At 41.5% G+C, this 16,986-nt stretch overlaps 1 protein-coding gene across 11 annotated transcripts in view; it reads left to right on the forward strand.

Annotated features, from left to right (window-relative positions):
• Positions 1–477: 477 nt before the first annotated feature.
• Positions 478–16,986, forward strand: part of MPDZ (multiple PDZ domain crumbs cell polarity complex component) — a 134,670-nt gene continuing 118,161 nt past the window's right edge. For 6 of the 11 annotated variants that reach the window (XM_045021389.1, XM_045021393.1, XM_045021390.1 and 3 more), the window contains exons 1-3: positions 479–651; positions 13,687–13,758; positions 14,446–14,612. In XM_045021389.1, the coding sequence (XP_044877324.1) occupies positions 13,743–13,758; positions 14,446–14,612 (183 nt within the window). In that variant the 5' untranslated portion in view covers positions 479–651; positions 13,687–13,742. Of the gene's footprint in view, positions 657–1,038; positions 1,137–13,686; positions 13,759–14,445; positions 14,613–16,986 lie in introns of those variants that run through there. The other 5 variants (XM_045021387.1, XM_045021388.1, XM_045021395.1 and 2 more) reach the window with 3 other exon arrangements.

Here is a 16,986-nt window from a genome sequence, read left to right on the forward strand (position 1 = left end):
TTCATAAAAGTGTTACCTGAAGAAGAGAGACAAGATTAGACCCAAATGTACTAGTGATCAAACCTATATGATGGTGGAACAGTTTCTCAAAGGAAGTAGGGGAAACAATCACTGGTGCTATTTTGTCTATTTTTTTTCCAATTTCCTTTGTATATTTTATAGCACTTGGTATAGTCACTTGCAATGTTCCCATGTGCACACAGTCATTTTCTGTGCTTTTTTCACAGTGAGGGGGAGGAAAAAACATTTAAAAAAAAAAAGGGAAATGTGACCGCAAAACCACTGTAACTGGCAGGAGAGGAAGCAGCTCACGGCCAGGTCTAGTATCTGAAACAACAAATAACTTCTACAAAATGATTGGATTGCAAGTTGATATCCCTTTAAAATTAGAGTGGAAAGAGAACTAGCTAAACGGCTACAGGGAATAACGCTTAAAAGCCGTGTGGGGCAGACCAGTTTGGACCGAGTTTTTAAAAGGCCACTAGCGCCCCAATCCTGCGCAAAACCGCGTGCATTACTTTACTGACTGGCGTAATCCTGTGTGTTTGCGGGATCGGGGCCTGAATTTGCAACCTCCAGCGGCACGGCACTACGCAGCGTCCTGGATGAGCACAGCTCTCTGCAGGCTGTCTCCACTAACTGCTTGCACATGTGAGGTACCGTTGTGTGTGTGTGTGTGATGTGTTACAGGAGCCAGCCCTTCCCTCCCTCCCCCCAAGAAGACATGCTTGTGGCATGCAAATGTGCTCCCGAGCAGAGCGGCTCCGAGCCCCCGCTGCCTCTTCCCTCAGCTGGCAGGGCAGACGCAGCAAGCGGGGCCCCTCCTGTTGCTGGCTGCTGTTGTCATGGTTCCTCCTTTGCAGCCGGTTCTTGCTCCCACTTCGGCGGGGCTCGGCTGAACGACGGCTGGTAGCTGGGAGGGAAGGGGGAGGGGGCGGCTCGCCGTCTAGCCGCCTGATGGTTGGGCAGGATTAAGTTTCACGGTAGCCTCTGCGTGTGCATCCTGCACCTCCTCTCAGGGCCGTTACTCGGGGGCGGGGGGGCAGGACGGGCTGCAGAGCCAGCAAACAAGGGCGGCAAGTGGTCTCCCCCCCCTCCCCCGGCTCGGCTGCGGGGCGCCCGGAGCAGCAAGCCGGGTAAGCTGCGAGCGGCGGGGCGGCGGCGAGCCCGGGGGCTGCCCCGGAGGCCGCGCTCGCTCCGCCCGGGGAACGTTCTGCGGGCGCCTCGGGAGACGCCCCGGGTCTCTCTGTCCCCCCCCCTTCGGTGTCAGTGTAAAAGGATGGGGGGGGGTCGGGCGTGTCCCCCCCTCACCCCGAAGAGGGGATTGACCCAGAACCCCCCCCCGGTGAAGTTTTCCTGTGCGGGGAGCGGGCTGGGGTCGTGGCCCCGGGGTTTTGCTAGGCGGAGCGGAGGGCGCCACAAGGCCTATGCGCGGAGCAGGGGAAGCCGCCGCCGCCGCTGCTGGTGGGAGTGGTGGTCTGAGCCTGTTGCTTCTTTCTTGCGCTGTAGTGCGGGCGGCTGGCGTGCAGCGCCCGGGCCAGGCGGCCGCCGCGGGGCAGGCTCGCCGGCTGGCGTCCGCTAGACCCGGGGCTGCGGGGGGGTGGGGGGTGATTTGGGAATGATGCTCTACCGCGGATATTTACTTGGCTCGGCTCGTAAGGGCGCGTCCCTGGAGGCGGCGAGTGGATACTGGTCACTGCTGCTATCCATGGCCGGCCTGGGCCAGGAGAGCTCCTGCTGTAAACAAAAGCCACAAGCCACATCTCCGCTGGGTATTGCAAGTAGCTTCTGGCGTGGGCATTTTGTAACCCCCTCCGAGCTGACCGGAGGGGCCCCCAGCTCGCCTTGTGGGCTCTGCACGCACAAACCCTATTTTTAATTTGGTGTTTTGCAAACAATCTTGTGTTAGTCAGCGCCCCCCCCCCCCCTTCAACATGATAAAGTCTGAGCTCCGGTTTAAGGGTGGCCACGAACGTGTTGCACGCCTAATTGCCTGGAGTAGATAGAAGATGAGAATGCAGGTTATGAGGAGCATCCTCCGTCCACACCATCAGTCCTACAGAATTTGCCAGGTGCTCTAGGTTTGCTGGGAAGAACTGCATGTGTGGTGAATCTGGAAAACCTTTTGCTTTGAGTTGTAGGGAGTGTATGAACCTAGGGACAATCAAATCCTTCCCCAACTTCTTGTGATTATTTGTCTTTGAACCATTTGGCTAAAAAAGAAAACCCCTCTCCACCCCCTTGTCCCCAGATTAGTGCCTGCAGGCAGAATGTTTGTATGGGAGACTCCATGAAAGCTGAAGTTGAAGAACTTGATGCAGCTACTAATAAGAATGCAGAACTATGTGTAGCCTGTCTTGTGATAAATAAACTACATTTGGTGTTGGGAAATCATAATGACTCCCTGTTCACAATTTCACTGGAATTTCAGGAATTCTGATTTTGAAAAAATAGTTCTTTTAATCAACATATTTAGACATTTTTCCAGCAGAATACAAACAAGGGCCAAATTCTGCCCTCAGATAGTCATGTTTACCCAGTGGGAATTGTGCAAGGTATCAGAGGATAGAATTTGGCCTTGTGTCTGGATAACTTTATTTTATTTATTATGTTTACTTAGGTGTATATGCTTTTAAACCTTTGAGAAGATTAAACTAATTACATAGGTGTGGAATAAACTATAATACCTTTTGAGGGAAAGGTAACATTGTTTGTCCTCTATTTCATATTTACATTTCATAAGATGGATGCATTAGTTTCTGACTGGTGGTGTAATGTATTTCCCCTCCAGTTTTAAAAATAATACCTCATACTGCACTAATGATGTTTGGCCCATATCACCCGCTGCCTGTTGAAAAGAAAATGTTAGTTTTGCTGGGATTTCTTATAAAGTAAGAGGAACGTGAGGAAGAAGAATAGCAACCCCTTCTATGAAGTTTGGCTTGAGCACTGATTGCTAATTAGGGTCTATTATTATTATTATTATTATTTATTTATATTACCTGGGGTCCTTAGTCATGGACCAAGACCCCAATGTGCTAGATGCTGTACAAACAGAACAAAAAGACAGCCCCTGCCCTGGAGATATTGCTATCTAAGTAGTGTCTGTAAGGGTCCAATCCTGCTCCCATTGAAATCAGCGGCAACATGTCCATTGATTTAATTTTTAGCAGGACAAGACCCGTTGCATTACTATATCACTCACTTCTCAAATGGACAACTTGTCGGGGGGCTGGGGGAATCAAAACTAAAAGAGAGAAAAAGTGGGAGAATGTTACTTTAGAATAATGATTTGCTTTGCATTTGAAAACAAGAACGGGTACAATATAGCAGAGAAAACATAGTGTAGTTTTTAAATGTTTGTTTAAACCAATAATGTATTTAAGAAAATGAGCTTCCACTTCCTATTTAGCTTCAACATTAATGTATTTGTCATTAAATGTCTGAGTTGGCATATTATATCTCCTGAAAACTTTCCTGATTAGCCAACAGTTTATGTGAAGGGACACTGGGAAAAAGTGTCAGTCACTTAAGAGAAAAAAACCTTGGATGTCTTCGTTAGCAAGATAGAGAAAACTATGCCATTTGTAGTGTTTTAGTTTAATGTGCCTAAGAAAATAAAATTATGAAATAATTCTAACAGTACAGACATATTCTGTTAGTGTTAAAACATTATTTATTTGGAGAATTAGATATCCAGTGTGTGTGACCGTCATTTTTATTTTATAGCTGTCTGGGGTAGTTGATGTTAAGTTGCTATAGCTGCCATGCTTATTTTTGTATGGAGGAATGGTACAAAATGCATACTGGAGTAGTTTATATAATGAAAATGACTTATTTATATAATAGCCCAGACATGGTCAGATAAATAATAAATATCATAGAAAGATATTTTTGAAGAGTTTATTTCTTTTCTTTCAGCATCCCAGTTTTATTTAGAGAGAGAAAACATGCATCCACAGCTACCTACGTACTCTGGTCTTCCTAAATTGATTTTTTTCCCTTGCTGATTATCCATTTTGGTACCATGCTAATGCTTTTCCTTTTCGCTAGCAGAGAAATGTGCCTATAATCAGTTACTTTTGTCACTGGCTTTTATGAATATGCTCCCAGAACCTTACACTCCAGCCTACTATTGAGTAGATTTTTGTCTGAATACATTCTTCCTGCTTTGGGATAAAATTTGCCCTAGGCCATCTAATTGATACTAGCACAAGGAAACAAGAAAAAGCTTTGCTTTAATGCTAGTACATACTCCTTATTTTTGTTCTTTGTGTGTCTTTGAAATCCACAGAACACAGTTTAATGAAACTTTTTACAGCTTATCAATTTATAGACCAGTTTGAATATTTTATTGTAGAATAAATCTCCTCGCACACAGGCCACATTTTAATCATCAGATTTAAAACCATCTGAAGGCTTTCAGGATCATCCGATCCATGCTTCAAAAAAGTAAAATAGAAAATACAGTACTTACCCAATAGATTATGATTTCTGTGAAATTCACAAGGGTCGAATAAATCAGCTGCTTAAGTGACTTTTACTAGCATCCTACTGAGGTACCTGAAGTCAGCAGGCTACCATTTTTAATGAATATGATCTCATTAATTTAATATTAATGGCAATGATATTTTTATTTCACTCATTGGGACTCCTACTGAGATCATATTGTAATATTTAATTTTGTTCCTTTTCTACATCTGTCTATACATTTATGTGTAAATATATGCCCTCTATTATCTTGGAAAGAAACTTTGGGGCTGTTTTGGCTGGTAGTTGAGAAATAAGTGACCCAAAAAGAATTAAGGTGCTAAATTGATGGAATTCTCATTGTTATTTGGAGCAGGTCTTTCCATTGAAAATATTAGCATAGTCAGAAGAAACCTGTTACATATTCTAATATGACGTAAAAATATGCTGAATTTAATAGTCTTTTAGTACAGAAGACATTGTTTTATATTTTCATGTCCTTCAGTTGTAAGAAAAACACTGAATCTTTGAGAGACCTTTTTTTGAACTGTTGCTTACTGTGCTGGGAACTATCCAATATCCTGTAAAATATGTAGCTGTTTTAGGAGTCTTAGAGTAAATGGTTCAATTTATAAATGTTTAAGAGTGTAAACATGTTTGGATTTGAAATACTAATTCCCAAAGTATATTTGTTGAAAAGCTTGCCTTGTTTTACAACTTGTGGTTAGCTTTATAATTGGTTGAAGTGACACAGATATGTACAGTTATTCCATCCACATAATACAAGTTTACATTTCATATAAATGCTATTTTAAAAAAATAGTTTACCAAAATATAACGTAACTTCCTTATGAAAAATTCAGTTCTCCTAATAGATTTCCATTTTATAATGCTGCCTGCAGTTAATAATAGTTAAAATAATTCTGAATAAATGGAATCAGGTGCATTTGTCAGTAGGAAAAAAACCCCTTAAAATTTTGAATCATACTAAAAATATACTTAATTAAAAATTATGTGTTAGTAAATAGAATACTTGAATGTACTTGTGTCTTATCACAGAACAGATTGTAATATTAAGAACAGGTGTATAGATAACTTCATCATACAGTGTTGTGCTAAGTTCCAATTAAACAGCAATATGATTTATACAAAAGTGTTAACAAAATAAAACTTACAAAAATAAACTAAATCTAGAAGCTAATTTCAATGTTCAAATTCTTTTTCATCCATCCCTCAAAAATATTTAACATGACTTTTAGCTAAAGTAAAAATGTTTTTATTCACTGTCAATTAATATGTTCAATGTATTTATTATATGTTGTGCATCTTTTTTCATCTTGGTTCATACAAAATTATACTAAATTTACAGAGATTGGGAATAAAGTTTTTCATACTAAATTATTTAGTCTTAATATGACCTACAGTGGTTTGTGAACTGTCTGTTTTTTAAATACTTGATTGCATTTTTACTTTAAGGGTCTCAAAATCCTCTTTTATTGGTGTAACTTTTAAAATTTAGATTTCAGGCTTCTTGGGCCTGTCAATTACATACTTTTTAGTCAAGGGAAATTTGCTTGGTTCATGAACTGTGTAGAAAAGTGCAAATTGCTTTTGCTTATATTAAATCCTCAGTGCAAATTGCTTTTGCTTGTATTAAATCAGTCCTCCTCCCATCATGCAGAAGGGTGTGCTCTAGACTCTACTGGCTGAGGGAACGTGGTTAATCTCAGTCTGGAACTGGAATCTCAGTCTGTCAGTAAAACTCTGTATATCGCTCCTATGTTTCTTCTTACCTCCTTGTCTCTGCACCTCCCCATTTATCCATTCCCAGTCTCTCCAAGCACCACCAGCAGAAGGTTGTGATTTGTGCATATCACAGTGATAGTGATACAGTCCATGCAATTCTTGTCTGTTTCACTCAACTTTTGTAGGCACTCCTAGGAAAGCACTTCAGGCAGTAGCATAGCTATGATTCTCCATGGAGGTGAAAGTAAGAGTATAGCAGGGTTCTGCCAGAAAAGTGGGTTTTTCTTTATCCATTGCCCAAATTAACCTACCTATATACCTTAGAAACAAAATAACATGATCAAAACAAAACAACATTTGTATGCCATGTGAGAGCCCAGAGTTCAGTGTTTGCCTCCTGCTCGGGGTTGCAGCCAGTGGTGGCAGTGAGGCTAGGTGACAACAAGCTTACCTTTGGGGATTGCAAGCTGAAGTGGCAGGGGGACTTGGCAGTAGATAGTAGCATCCCCTACTTGTGGGTTGCAGTTTGTACTCAGTGCCACTGACGACAACAACACGATGGCATCTGAGTGGCAGCCAGACAACGGGGTGGGAGTGGGGGGAGACAGGACAAAGATGAAAAAAGGCGTACTAAGCAGGCCAAATTCAAGCGTAAATGTAGATCGAACATTTTAAAATGTTGGCCTTAGTATATATAAAATGTGTGTCCTGAGTATTCTTTTTGTTTAATTGAAGCAGATTTCTGCTTAGTCTCTAAGCCTTATAGCCAACATTTGGGCCTGGATATCAGTCTTAATATAGGCATTTCTGTTGTATTCTGAAAACGCTACCAGTACAGTAATGGCTGTAGGATAAAGCCTATTATGGTACTTTCTATTTTTGACATTGTGTTTGTGCTAATCCAGCGCTATAAGCATTAGTTTCCAAGGTATTTATCTTAAAAAGGATTTGTGAAATACTAGATGGAGTATCAATCAATGAGGCAGGATGAAGCACTCTCTTGGAAATTATATGATCAAATATAAAAGAAATCATTAGATGTGGGCCAGTTTTTCTTTTTGGTGAAGCTTTTTACAGTTGAGTTAAATGATTTCACTGCTGTAGTTAAAGCGGTACCGTCAACATAAAGCTCACAGCTAGATTCAAGAAGGCCATACTCCTGCTCCCGTTGATGTCAGTGGTGCAGGATCGGGCACTCAGAGTTCAAAGCTGCGACATGTTGAACAGGTCTTGCCAATCGCTCAGCAAAATTGGCCCTAAAGTTGAAATAAGAGGGTGTAACTTACATTCTGCTCCAACAAGGGAGGATTCAACCCAGAGGAGAGCAAGTGCATTGCTGCTGCCTCCCATTGAGATTATTCTAGCAGGTCCAGCTTTAGCTTTTATGTCTAGGATGTAGGAGGTAACCTCTCTAGGAGATTGGTGGATGGGAGGCACTGAGTCTGCCCTCACCAAGACTCTTTCTAGTCAGTATCACGACATTTTGTTGCTGTTTTGGTCCCCTGTTGACCTTCCCCAGCAGAAGGGAAAAGGTGCTGCCACTTTTGCCACCTCCTTGTCCTCCCTGTAGCCTGTGCCATCATAAACCCTGGTGTGAATTTAACCTCATATTTAAATAATCATGATAATTATTGCCTCTATTGCTTAAAGGATAACTTAATGATTATTAAATCATTGCTTAAATTATAACATTTTAAATGTGCAGTTCACTTTTTATTGGCTTGTACAATGATAACAGAGGGCAGTTTCACTTCTCTTTCCAGTTATTGAGGGAATCTAGACCAGAGGTGGGCAAACTACAGCCTGGGGGCCACATCCGGCCCGTGGGACTCTCCTGCCAGGCCCCATAGCTCCTGCCCTGGGAGGCTAGCCCCCAGCCCCTCCTCTGCTGTTTCCCCCTTCCCCGCAGCCTCAGCTCGCCCCGTTGCCGGTGCAGTGCTCTGGGCAGTGGGACTGTGAACTCCTGCCAGGCAGCGCAGCTGCAGAGCCGCAGCCTGACCTGGTGCTCTGTGCTGCGTGGTGGCTGGCTCCATCCAGGCGGCGCGGCTGCCTGTCCTGCTGCTCTAGGCAACGCAGCTGTAGCACCGCCAGCCACCAGTGCTCCAGGCAGTGCGGTAATGGGGGAGGGAGTGGGGGTAGTTGGATAGAGGGGAGGGGAGGGGAGTTCGGGGTGATGGTCAGGGCGGTCAGAGGGCGGGCAACAGGGGTTGAATGGGGGCAGGGGTTCCCAGGGGGCAGTCAGGAATGAGAGGGGGGGTTGATGGGGCGGTGGGGGGCAGTCAGGGGCAGGGGTTCCGGGGGTGATCAGGGGACAGGGAGAAGCAGTGGTTGGTTGGGGCAGGGGTCCCGGAGGGGGGCAGCAGTCAGGAATGAGAGGAGTCCAATTAACATTGCTATAGTTAAGAACATAAGAACGGCCGTACCAGGTCAGACCAAAGGTCCATCTAGCCCAGTATCTGGCTACCAACAGTGGCCAATGCCAGGTGCCCCAGAGGGAGTGAACCTAACAGGCAATGATCAAGTGATCTCTCTCCTGCCATCCATCTCCATCCTCTGACAAACAGAGGCTAGGGACACCATTCTTACCCATCCTGGCTAATAGCCATTAATGGACTTAACCACCATGAATTTATCCAGTTCTCTTTGAAATGCTGTAATAGTCCTAGCCTTCACAAACTCCTCAGGTAAGGTGTTCCACAAGTTGTCTGTGCTGCGTGAAGAAGAACTTCCTTATATTTGTTTTAAACCTGCTGCCTATTAATTTCATTTGGTGACCCCTAGTTCTTGTATTATGGGAATAAATAAATAACTTTTCCTTATCCACTTTCTCCACATCACTCATGATTTTATATGCCTTTATCATATCCCCCCTTAGTCTTCTCTTTTCCAAGCTGAAGAGTCCTAGCCTCTTTTATCTTTCCTCATTTGGGACCCTCTCCAAATCCCTAATCATTTTAGTTGCCCTTTTCTGAACCTTTTTTTGTGCCAGTATATCTTTTTTGAGGTGAGGAGACCACATCTGTACGCAGTATTCGAGATGTGGGCGTACCATGGATTTATATAAGGGCAATAATATATTCTCAGTCTTATTCTCTATCCCCTTTTTAATGATTCCTAACATCCTGTTTGCTTTTTTGACCACCTCTGCACACTGCGTGGACATCTTCAGAAAACTATCCACGATGACGCCAAGATCTTTTTCCTGACTCGTTGTAGCTAAATTAGCCCCCATCATATTTTATGTATAGTTGGGGTTATTTTTTTCAATGAGCATAACTTTACATTTTTCCACATTAAATTTCATTTGCCATTTTGTTGCCCAATCACTTAGTTTTGTGAGATCTTTTTGAAGTTCTTCACAGTCTGCTTTGGTCTTAACTATCTTGAGCAGTTTAGTATCATCTGCAAACTTTGCCACCTCACTGTTTACCCCTTTCTCCAGATCATTTATGAATAAATTGAATAGGCTAGGTCCAAGGACTGACCTTTGGGGAACACCAGTTGTGCATATTAGCATAGGCATTACAGTACTGATGAAGCCAGTGCATAGAATGATTGTTAGAAATGGTGACTTCAGCCCTAATAGAAACAGAGTAGTAGAATTAACGTCAAGTTAAGATAGTAAACTCTTTAAAACACAGTCCATGCCCTAATCAGATGTGTCTGTAAAAAAGCTGGATTGGGGCCTCTAGGTGCAACTTTAATACAAATAACTAATCAGAGTAGCCATATTGAAAATGAGAAGATCAAAAAGAAAATGCACTTTATTTTCAGTTTTCTAAGAGTGTAATACAAAGAATACACTGAATCCTGCCCTCAGATATACAGGTGTAATTCAGCTGTGTCTCCATATCTGAAGGTAGAATTTGTCCCAATGAGCAAAGAGTAAAATACCAGGAAACTCTTAAAATAATTTTTTTTTAAAATGAGCCAAGAGCTTTTGTTGTAACTGCTCATGGTGTTTATATGGTTAAATACAGAGCCAGGCCAAGGCATAGTAGTGAAAGCCATTATGACTGAGAATCTATCTTCCCCCCCCTCCCCCCCGCGAATAAATAAAACCCAGACAAGCTTATCTTGTATGTATCAGTTTCACATATCAATACACCTATAAAGAACAATCTGCTTCTAACCCATTAACATACTCATCCTTCACCATGTAAAATTACAGGACTGCTCCCATACCAATTCCTCCACCGCTCACTCATCAATACTTTCTGTTCTGTCTGGAAGAGAATTCACTCACATCAGGGTCACTCCAATTTAGGCAGAATTTATTGCTGCTGGATCAGCTCCTGGCAACGAGTCATTCTGAGCAACCTTACATGTTCATGGACTGTTCTAGTGTACAGGAGCTTTAGGGTTGTGGACACCTTTTCATGTCCCTCCTGAGCTATGCTATGTGCTCTTTGGCTGCAGATGGGGAATGGGGACTTACTCCCTATTTGTTTTCAAAATGGGGCCTGGCTGGGCTTGAAGGAAACATAATTGGTATGAATGGATTACAATGGCGAGAGAACTGCAGACTCGTCTAGAAACCTCTCTAAGCCCAAATATGGGCTTTGAATAAAGGATTTGATTTGATAAATTTAGGTATTTGCGTATCTGGCAGGAATACTGGACAGACTAATTTGGGAAAGCCAGTCACTCTTCAATATGTAAAACCACCTCATCTGTCCACTTGATATGTAATATTATGGAAGCTGATCCAGGGAAACCATGGCCTCCTTCAGTTTTAGGCTTCTTGAGATTTGATAGGCATGTGTGAGCATGGACTATGCCAGATGAAATGAGAGAACAAATTCATTAGAGCTTGTAGTGTCTGTTACTGCTCTGTGTGTCAGTGTAGTGTGTGTCATGTGATAAGGTTACTTTTCATTCAGACACTTGGAGAATCTGAATAACAAGCTTGATCTGAAGTGATGAATTGCCATGAAAAAGACAATTCCAACTGTGAATCAGTGAAAGCATCCAAAAATAAAATGGTGTGAAATATTCAGACTTGCTGGAACTAAATAAATGTTTGCACATAAACTGTATTTAAACCCACGAGACTTTGGGTTTTTCTACTAACTCAAAACACAGTCCATGTTTATCAGCCACTCTTCATTGTTCGTGACTTGTTCAAATGAAGGTAGATCTTCTCTCAGTTTCTATGTAGGGAGGGATTCCCCTTACATTCTTCACAAACTGCATGATTAATTGCCCTGTGGAATTGTTCTCCTGTACCTACCCCCATGCCTTCATCTATGCCCCACCACACAGAATTCTTAAATGACCAGGTCCACCATGTCTCCCACCTCTCTGGTCTCCTTGACAATACACTTCTTCTAAACACCTGTAGACCACAGTTCTTTGCACTTTGATGTGTTAACCGGATTTAAGTTAGGATGCAATATATTGGATATATATAACATAGGAACATAATATTTTTACAGATGTGGGGGTAATATTCATGTGATAAGTATCAGAGGGGTAGCTGTGTTAGTCTGGATTTGTAAAAAGCAACAATGAGTCCTGTGGCACCTTAAAGACTAACAAATGTATTGGAGCATAAGCTTTCGTGGGTGAATAGTGCATGCATCTGACAAAATGGGTATTCACCCACGAAAGCTTATGCTCCAATATATCTGTTAATCTTTAAGGTGGCTCAGGACTCATTGTTGCTTCATCCATGTGATAGATACATTTTATCATGCACTTGCCTGCACTCAGCCCACTAATCCATCTTTCTGGCACCCAAATGCTCCAGACTTTTGAGCAACTTCAGAAAGGCACCATTTTCTTAATTAAATGAAAACATCAAAGAAATGTTTCCTCCCCATATGGAATTCCTCACCCCTCTCCACCCAAATCTTGATGCAAATAAAATTGCATCCGTTTGAGAGCCAAGATGGCAAAATTCAATCCTGGAGCAGTGATGGATTTAAAATCCAATGACAGATTTCAGAGTAGCAGCCGTGTTAGTCTGTATCCACAAAAAGACCAGGAGTACTTGGGGCACCTTAGAGACTAACAAATTTAAACAAATTTACAATCCAATGTCTCTTGGTACTGTAGAGCTTGAGATGGGAGTTATTCTATTCTAGTCCTGCAGGGCTGCAAGGTATTACATTTTAAACATAGCTTTTCTATTTAAAAAAAATCTAGGTAAGGTAATTTTATGAATTTTTTTGTGTGGCTCCTTTTGAGATCTTGTACAGTTGACTTCATGGTAAGTGAAGCTCCTGACTTTTCAGGTGGATGGATTTAAAAAAAAATAGACCCAATCATAATTTTTAAATCTTTCTAAAACATTTGCAAAATGGTCTGTAAAATATATCACACATACAAAATATGTGCTGGTATATTGTTGTATAAAGGTTTTAATGCAGGGGTTGGCAACCTCTGGCATGCGGCTCGCCAGGGTAAGCACCCTGGCGGCCGGACCAGTTTGTTTACCTGCCACGTCGGCAGGTTTGGCCGATGACGGCTCCCACTTGCTGTGGTTCGCTGTCCTAGGCCAATGGGGGCTGTGGGAAGCAGCGCGGGCCGAGGGATGTGCTGGCCGCCTCCCCCATTGGCCTGGGACGGCGAACTGCAGCCAGTGGGAGCCGCGATCGGCCGAACCTGCCGATGCGGCAGGTAAACAATCTGGCCTGGCCTGCCAGAGTGCTTACCCTGTCGAGCCGCGTGCCAGAGGTTGCCGACCCCTGTTTTAATGGAAATAATTTTGGATGACATGCAAAGCTTCACTACTCATGAGTAATTGAGACATCTCCAAGTTGTGCTGATAAAGATCTTTACACCAGCACATATTCAGTATTAGTACACAATAATCATGGAGTTAACAAGATACATACTAGTGTTTATCTTTTCATCCCATTGGGGTTTTTTTGTTCTATCCTGTCTTCCATCCTTTGTTTGTACATTGTCAGTTTAGATTGCAACCTCTTGACTATGAAGTGCTATCAGATTTTTGATGCTGTGTAAATAATAAATGAAGATACTGATTGCACATATTCCTTTGAAACTCATAGTTTTGCTTTGTTTTGATGCAAAACCATGGATTCTGACAGTTGGAACTCAAAACTCCAAAACACAAATTGTTCATGTAACACATTCAAATTGATATTGCAGGAAGTATGTCACATGTGCTCATGCAGACAAAGCCATTGAGTTTTGTACATTGTCACTTGGAAACTAAATTTACAGCTTCTGGTTAAAGTAGTACACTACACCTAGCACATCAATAGGCAGAAACACCATTGTTATGGAAATTTAGAAACGTTATGAATAATCCTAAAAATAGTTTCCATTCTTAGTTTTCTGGTTCAAAAGTGACTTTTGGAATATAATCAGCTGCTAGCTTATTTTAATTGTTGGAAGAGTGGTTGTGTTGATTGTTTTTCAAGAACTTCAGTGTTTTAAGATTTGATTCTTAAAATTCTCTTAATGTGATAACTTTTTTTCTACTTCTGTTATTTTTAGGGAAGTATATTAGCTGCTATTTGCAATTTTGGGATAGAAACTGAGCAGTGGAAAACATGCTGGAAGCAATAGGTGAGGTTTTATGTTACCACTATATGTTTGTGGCCAGACTAGGTTTATGTGATAGATGTGAACTTAAGACATTACTGTATAAGATAATTGAGCTACACTGTGTCAAACATAGCTACTGTACATAGAAATGTCTGATGATGTTTAGATTCTTGTGTTCATGCATGTATTTTGAAGTGCACGTCTTTTCTAGGTTATGTTCATTATTCCTGATGAGCTATTTATTAGCACTGTCTGTTTCAGTTTCATATTTAATAATAGAGCTAGATGGAAAATCATGTACATCTTTTGTGAAAATTAAAACAAAAAAATCCACAATATCTCTACTTAACGGTGTTTGTGTTACAACAGTTGCTTGAAAGCTCACTAGCTGTGATTCCTGCACCTAAGTTTACATGAACAATTTTTCACATATAAGATCCAATTCTGCATGGACATGTGCCACTACTATTGGCTTCTGCCCCTTCCATTGATGTCCATGGGAATTGCACCCCCATAATTGAGGGCAGAATTGGTCTTTTTTCAAATTGTTTTTTAATGTTCAATATTTTTCACTTAATGTTAAAATTTGTAAAATATCACCCATCCCTAATTTTAGCTGGTGAGAAAGTGATGTTGTTTATATAGTCTTTGCTAGCTGCATGTGAGCTTTTGTAAGCTACTGCTGACTGGCAATGAATATCATTGCAGATACAAATCGGGCCCTGCAGGCCGTGGAGCGTCTGCAGGCGAAACTGCGGGAACGAGGTGACTTAGCCAACGAGGAGAAGTTGAGCTTGCTAAAATCAGTGCTGCAGAGCCCTCTCTTCAACCAGATCCTGAACCTTCAGACTTCAGTCCACCAGTTGAGAGATCAGGTAGGACAGTAGTATCTTGGGGAGAAGAGAAAAGATAAAATGTTGTAAAAGCTTATGTTATTCTGATTGCTGCTTGTGATAAATTAACAAAATGCATGTTGAACAGTAAAATTAACTAAAATTGAAGGGCTGATCCAAAGCCCATTAAAATCAATGGAAAGATTCCCATTGACTTCAGAAGACTTTGGCTCAAGTCCTGAAGCTCATGTATATGTATAGATGTTTCTAGCTGTTTGCCTGTAGCTTATTGCTCTGTACTGTAGGAAAATGATGACAACATGTGGAAAGTTGTCAGAAGGCTGACTACTGCCACCACTCAAAAAAGAAGGAAAAGGATACAGTCATGCTAAATTATTATAGAATTAGGGACAGATCCTTAGCTGCTATAGCACGATTTATTTCCACGGAACTACTCCGATTTACATCAGATGGCATTTCGGCAGTGACGCTTCTTGATGACGCTGCTTCTCGGCGGCATTTCGGCGGCTGGTCATCCAGTGCCCGCCACACTTTTCTGTGACCATGAATATGCTAGTGCAATAGAAAGGTTGGGGACCACTGTTCTAGACCATTTGGTTTTGGTCTGCTGGTTTGTTTATTTTGGTGTTGATGTTGTGCACTGACGTTTAGTATGTTGCTTAGATGCCCTATACATATTTTAATTGAAATAAACAATTTTTTGTGGGTTATTTTGAGATTCTTACAATGCAGAGTTAGGAGATGGAATAGGAAAAATACTTTCTCCCACTAAGAAAAAGCACGGATTCAGTTCAGTTCCTAGTAACATCATGCCTTCAGCACTCATTTGCACATAAGTGTACTAAAGCAACCAGGATTCTCTCCCCCCCCCCCCACAGCAGCCTCTCTCTTTACTGAATGTTTGCTTTCTGATGCTACAGAGCAAGCTCGGTGTTTGAAGATAAGGGAGCGACAGAAAAGACAAATAGAAATTCTGCCTTGTGGTTTGTTGAACTTCTCAAGTTTTAAATAATTTGATTTAATTTTTTCACCATGTAAAAATATTCTAAACATATTAATCACCCAGCAAAGGCAATCCTCTCTTCTCCTTTCTGTCTTTCACTCTGTGCATCCTCTCCTCCCCCCTTCTTAAGAGCTCAAGGCACTGCTAATGAGAAAAATCCCTTCCTTGGCTGGACTGCATTCCTCAGATTTTTCTCCCTTGGAATTATGGCCATTTTACATAGGATTCAGGAATGGAAAAATAACCCCTGCAATGCAGACATATGCTAGCTTGTCCACAGTGGTCAGGTGCTCAGTGCTGTAAAGTCTATACAGCAAAGAAATTAAACACAGGCACTGGGAAACTATTTTTTTTTTTTTTGCCTGTGAAAGGTCATGTGATGAGCAAGTGAAATCCCTGCAAAGCATTACACAAAAAAAAGCACTCGCAGTTACTGTTTTGTTGTCTTTCTACTACAGTAGTGACTTGGTCCTGGAGTCTGTTATGTGATCCAAAATATTCCACGTGCTTGTAAAACCAAATTTACTCTGACCTAAAAACTCTCCATGTGACTCAGTGAGGTATTAGTGGCAAGGGCAGTCAGCATGGCTCTTTTGGAACTGTGCTGCTGAGGATTGGGGTTGGTGGGACGGGACTCCAGGGATTCAGAGCTAACACTAAAAATTAAGGCTGCTATGTAGGTAATGCTGCTAGCCTCCATTGAACGGCATGTTCATATTTAAAGAGCTGTGGTGGGTGGTGGTGGGATTTGGGGCCAGCCCAAAGGCCTTTTTATTTTTTTATTTTTGAGTGCTCTGTAACCCCCTACAGAAAAAAAATGAAGAGAAAACATTACAAAGAGAACTTTGCAGAGTTAGCCTCTCACTTCAAGATTTTCAGGATGATTGGACCCTTTATGATTATTATGCATGCTTACAACCATCTTGATTATTTTAGGAGACACAAATACCAGATTAAATACTGTATTGAGGTCTGTGTGGTCTTGGAGTGACACCTGCTGAGCCTGACACACACAAACACTTAAGTTTTAAACAAACTAATTTTGAGAGACCTAAAAATGCTGATTTGTTTCTTTAAATGCTGATGTACCAAAGATATGACTGGAATAGGATTTTTTTTATTAAAAACATTTTGAACAACTAAATGAAAGTAGTATTTGATTGCATTGAGAGTCTAACTATGCAACTGTAACATAAGTTTTATCACACTGTGTGGTATCAGTGAATTTTCTTTTTGTCTAATGCCAAATTATGTCAATATTGCAGATGTTACATACAGTAAAGGAAAGCCAATCAAGGCAAATTAGCATAAGCCAAATTATAGAACAAAGTAATATTCCTTCTTACAGTACTTACATAATCACAGGGCTATAAAGCTACTTTATGATGGAGT

The sequence above is a fragment of the Mauremys mutica genome, chromosome 6, assembly GCF_020497125.1.
Source record: "Mauremys mutica isolate MM-2020 ecotype Southern chromosome 6, ASM2049712v1, whole genome shotgun sequence".
NCBI classification, from domain to species: domain Eukaryota; kingdom Metazoa; phylum Chordata; order Testudines; family Geoemydidae; genus Mauremys; species Mauremys mutica.